Source organism: Carcharhinus amblyrhynchos, chromosome 3, assembly GCF_965287045.1.
Source record: "Carcharhinus amblyrhynchos chromosome 3, sCarAmb.v2.hapA, whole genome shotgun sequence".
Lineage (NCBI taxonomy): Eukaryota > Metazoa > Chordata > Chondrichthyes > Carcharhiniformes > Carcharhinidae > Carcharhinus > Carcharhinus amblyrhynchos.
In genome coordinates, this window is record NC_137326.1 from 21,380,590 (window position 1) to 21,385,912 (window position 5,323).

The 5,323-nt window shown below is 42.0% G+C and overlaps 1 protein-coding gene across 1 annotated transcript; it reads left to right on the forward strand.

Moving 5' to 3' along the window:
* The first annotated feature begins 3,011 nt into the window (after positions 1 to 3,011).
* On the forward strand, positions 3,012 to 4,691 carry hrh1 (histamine receptor H1). The gene has a single exon (XM_080186286.1). It carries the CDS (start codon positions 3,012 to 3,014, stop codon positions 4,689 to 4,691), a length of 1,680 nt encoding a protein of 559 aa, XP_080042412.1.
* The last annotated feature ends 632 nt before the right edge of the window (positions 4,692 to 5,323 follow it).

Here is a 5,323-nt window from a genome sequence, read left to right on the forward strand (position 1 = left end):
GTGGGAGACTACATTCCTGCCTTAACTTAAAGCAGGTGGCAAACCAATTTTTCAGCCCCTGCTGCATTGTACCCTGAACCTGCTATTAACCCTGTTATTGTTGGGACTGGGGAATGCTGACCCAATGCTGTATAAGCTGGACAATGGTAAAGCTTTCCAGTTTGTCTACAGTTTCAAGACTAAAAATTACTGGGTAACATATAGCTTGTGTTAAACATGATGATAAAATGGATCATGCTTTATCAATTCTGGAAAAGTAAGCACGTTTACTTTTAAAACTGCACAGTTTGTATAAGCACTGCTGCCTCACACTGCCAAGGACCCGAGTTTGATTCCGGGCTTGGGTCACTGTCTGTGCGGAGTCTGCACTTTCTCCTCGTGTCTGCGTGGGTTTCCTCCTACAGTCCAAAAGACATGCTGCTTAGGTGCATTGGCTATGCGAAGTTCTCCCTCACCCGAACAAGCACTGTGGTGTGATGACTAAGGGATTTTCACAGTACCTTCATTGCAATGTTAATGTAAGTCTACTTGTGACGCTAATGAATTAATAAACTAACATATAATTTTATAAAGTCGTGACTAGATTTTATGCAGAAATGCAGCTTTCACATGTGTTTGATATTTTATGATGCCAATGTGCTGCTTTTCAAATACATATGACAACCCAGCTCTCTCTCTGCAACATTCAAAAGATGGCATGGTAGCACAGTGGTTAACACTACTGCTTCACAACTCCAGGGACCTAGGTTTGATTCCTGGTTTGGGTCACTGTCTGTGTGGAGTTTACACGTTCTCCTTGTGTCTGCATGGATTTGCTCTGGTTTCCTCCCATGTCCAAAGATGAGCGGGTTAGGTTGATTGGCTATGCTAAAATTGCCCCTTAGTGTCCTGAGATGCGTAAATAAACATATTGTTGTTTTTTTCCCCTTAACTAGCGAACAAGAATTATTACGCAGGAGAACCAGCGTCACATTTTTGATCAGTTAGCACAAGAGGGCAGTGTCAGGAGACAAAATGCTTTGTGGAAGGATGGGAGGGGAAATGCCAGAGAAGTTGTAAAGAGGGAAAGGAAGGGATTTAATATGAACGTGAGAGAACTCTGATGTAGAACCAGGATAGGCATATGCACAAAGAGTCACACTTCTTCACTGTTACAATTTCTTTCCAAAATTTTAAGCTAGAAAACAGCTATTTTCATGCAACAGTTGCTGCAGAAAAAAAATAGATGAATTGACAGATGCATTTTCTGCACCAATTATATGTGTTATTCCTCCAAAATGCTTTTAATGCATGTTTTGAATATGGCCAAATGGGCAGTGTTGACATTGCTGCTAAGTGATTTCAAGTTGATTTAACATGACAGCAGAAGATAAGAAATAAGAGCAAGACTAGGTCACTTGCTTTGCCATTCGGTAACATTTTGGCTGACATTCCAGCTCAGCTGTGATGTAACTATACCTGTACAGTCATCAGTGGAAGTCTTCTGGCACAGTGGGTAACGCCCTGCCTCTGAGCCAGGACTAGTTAGCCAAGGAAGATGGGTTCATAACGTGACCAAATAGGTTGAGTGTCAACCTGCAAATCCTTCTAAACACATCAATGGCTGGCGGTAAGAGCGGCAGACACTCCTAATCAGCGGAGTGGCACCCCTCAAACTAAAATTAGGCCTCTGGCAACAGACTGGCAACTTGTTCCAGTAATAACTAGCTATGGAAACAGACAAAAGTCTGCCTTAGTGCACTACTAGGTGCAGGAATAGAACTGGAATGTGGTTAACATATGTTGTTACTTAAAACCTTCTATTGCTTGGCTCTATAAAATTCCCCACATCACTTTCTCTTGGAATTATGTCACAATTCATCCACTGTCGCTGGGAAAAGTCTTGGAACTTCTTCCCTAAAAACACTCTGGCTGTATCTACACCACACGGACTGCAGAAGTTCACGAAGACCCACTCAGCATCACTTTCTTAAGGGCAATTCAGGCTGAGCATTAAATGCTGGCCATGCATCCCAGGAATCAACTTTAATGGAAAATGCACATTTTATGAATCCACAAGTTTAACTGAAGTAGTATATCAATAGTTTCAATACTTTTAAAAGGAGTGGCCAGAATTTTCCAGTCCTTCATGCTGGTAGGATCTTCCAGTCCCGCTGATGTGAATGGCAACTGCAGAGCTCGCTGACCCCGCCACAGAGCGAGTAGGGGGAGTGGACATAGAATCCCGTCAGTGCAGAGGAAGCCATTCGGCCCATCGAGTCTGCATCGACCACCATCCCACCCAGGCCACACCACCTCAACATCACCAATTTACCCTAGCTAGTCCTCCTGACACAAAGGGGCAATCAACCTAACCCGCTCATCTTTTGAGTGTGGGAGGAAACCAGACCACCCAGAGGAAACACACACAGACACGGGGAGAACATGCAAACTCCACCCAAGGACAGAATTAAACCCAGGTCCCTTGCGTTATGAGGCAACAATGCTATCCACTATACCACCATGTTGCCCCATTGGACGGTGGTGCAGTGAGGTGGCTGGAAAATTCTGGCCAGTGTATTTACTTAGATGACTCTTAAGCTGTTTTAATTTTCACAACAGCAGGTTAAAATCCAACAGGTTTATTTGGTATCATTGTACCTGTAAAGACTTGATTACCTGTTAAGACTCGCATTCCAACCATTATCTTACAATTGAGTCTTCATCTATATATGCTGTGTTTATATTTGCCAACTCTCCACTCACCTGATGAACGGGCAATGCTCTGAAAGTTCATGCTACCAAATAAACCTGTTGGACTTTTACCTGGTGTTGTGAGATTTCTTACTGTGCCCACCCCAGTCCAGTGCCAGCATCACCACATCATGTTTTAATTTTGATTGCTGTTGCATGTGCCAAGTACTGACTCACATACTTTTATTTTTCCAGACACATACTCTAACATGCCAATCAAGGGTATCGACTCCGACAGAGTTACGTGCTCAGGCTGTGTAAACTAGTCTGCCTCATCCATGATGAATATTACTGTGACTTGTCTAATTAATGTTGCAAACTATACAGTGTTCACAACAGAAAACTACACAAAGGAAGATCTCCTCCTGCAGCCTTCTGCCAAGAAAATTTTACTTGGCCTGGCCTTAGCCTTTTTATCTTTACTCACTGTAATCATGAACATTTTGGTGCTATATGCGGTGAAAAGTGAAAGAAAACTTCACACTGTTGCAAACATGTACATCGTTAGTCTATCTGTTGCTGATCTGATAGTTGGTATGACAGTCATGCCCCTTAATATTACATACATACTAGAAAACAAATGGAAACTGGGAAGAGTGATCTGCCAGTTTTGGCTCTCTATGGATTATATGGCCAGCACGGCTTCGATTTTTAGTCTTTTTATCCTGTGTGTGGATAGATATCACTCAGTTCGTCAGCCATTGAGATATTTGAAGTATCGAACCAAAACCAGGGCTGTTGCAATGATTGCGGGAGCCTGGCTTCTTTCACTAACTTGGATCATCCCCATTCTAGGGTGGCACATCTTTGCCAATGGGGGTATCAGGACTGTGGCAAACAATACGTGTGACACTGAATTTCGTTATGTCACTTGGTTCAAGATTCTTACTGCCATGCTGAACTTTTATGTCCCCTCTATACTAATGCTGTGGTATTACACAGAAATTTACAGGGCTGTAAGAAAGCACTGCCAACAACGAGACACTATCAGGGGACATCCATGCTCGGCCACAGACAGAAATTTTTTTCAAGAGAATGTGAAACTAGCAGGGCACAGACATGAAACATGCCAGAACCGACAAGGTGAAAATGTACATCTTGAATGCCCAGATGCAGAAGTCAAAAATGCATGCAAACTTTCACAGTGCACATTTAATTGTTCTGACTTCAAACAAATCAAAAGGCCATATTCTTTCGGAGGTAAGCAGAACATCCCAACTGAAAATAACCAAAACATTGGTGCCTTTTCAATTTCAACATCAGTGCAACAAATTTCAACAGAATTTTACCGTAGGTCATTGTCTCTCAATAGGTCACAAAATCAGCATGTGGAACCAGGCTACAGATCAAATTATATTGCAAACTTGAGGGAAAATATTACCCTGGGTAGTCCTGTTGCAAAACAGAAGTGCTTTCCTATAAGTGTTCGATACAGACAAAGAGGTAGTAACATTCAACAAGCGTACATGACCATAGAAGAACATAAAACGATTGCCGAGAGTTCAGCTGATGAGAAGTGTGAATCATCAGATATATCCAATGAACAAACATTGAATAAGGTGCTGTGTCAACTTGGCTCCATGTCTTGTCCACATCCAGGAGCATCACCTTGGGTTCATGAGTCTGGAGACAGAATAGAGACCGTTAATCAGCTCAAGCAATCATGGCACAAGTTTTACTCACGGTCCGTGCAGTATGCACGACGCTTTCTCATAGTTAAAGAGAGAAAAGCTGTCAAGCAATTGGGTTTCATAATGATGGGATTCTTGGTGTGCTGGATCCCCTACATGGTGACATTCACCGTGATGGCTTTCTGTGATACGTGTGTCGATCACAATTTACATATGTTCACAATTTGGCTGGGTTACATTAATTCAACACTGAACCCATTCATCTATCCTCTCTGTAACAAGAACTTCAAGAAAACTTTTAAGGCCATTCTTCACATTCAAACTTAACATAATTTGTGGATGTGAGGCCAATGTTGCTTTGGAAGAGATCCCCTCTCTGGTTTCATTTTCGAACCATGGAAACCTGAATTGTAGAACGATCATTAAGGGGAGGCAATGGCCTATGGTATTATCATTAGTCCATTAATCCAGAAACTCAGCTAATGTTCTGGGGATCGAATCCCACTACTGCAGATGGTGCAATCTGAATTCAATAAAAAATATCTGGAATTAAGAATCTACTGATGACCATGAAACCATTGTCAATTGTCTGAAAAAACCCATCTGGTTCACTTAGGGAAAGAAATCTGCTGTCCTTACCTGGTCTGGCCTACTTGTGACTCCAGAGCCACAGCAATGTGGTTGACTCTTAACTGCCCTCCAAAATGGTCTAGCAGCCATTCAGTTCACCAGCTTCTTAAGGGCAACAGGGGATGGGCAATAAATGCTGACCAGCCAGCGATACCCATGTCCCATAAATGAATAAAAAATATTGACTTTATAAATTCTTATCAATTGATCTAGCAATTCAGGAAGATCAATAGGTTAGAAGTAAATGAAAAATATTTGTCACCATTTCAACAATCCATTAGTGTAAGATGAAGCAGGTACCTTTTGGAACTATATAGTTTGAAGAATGT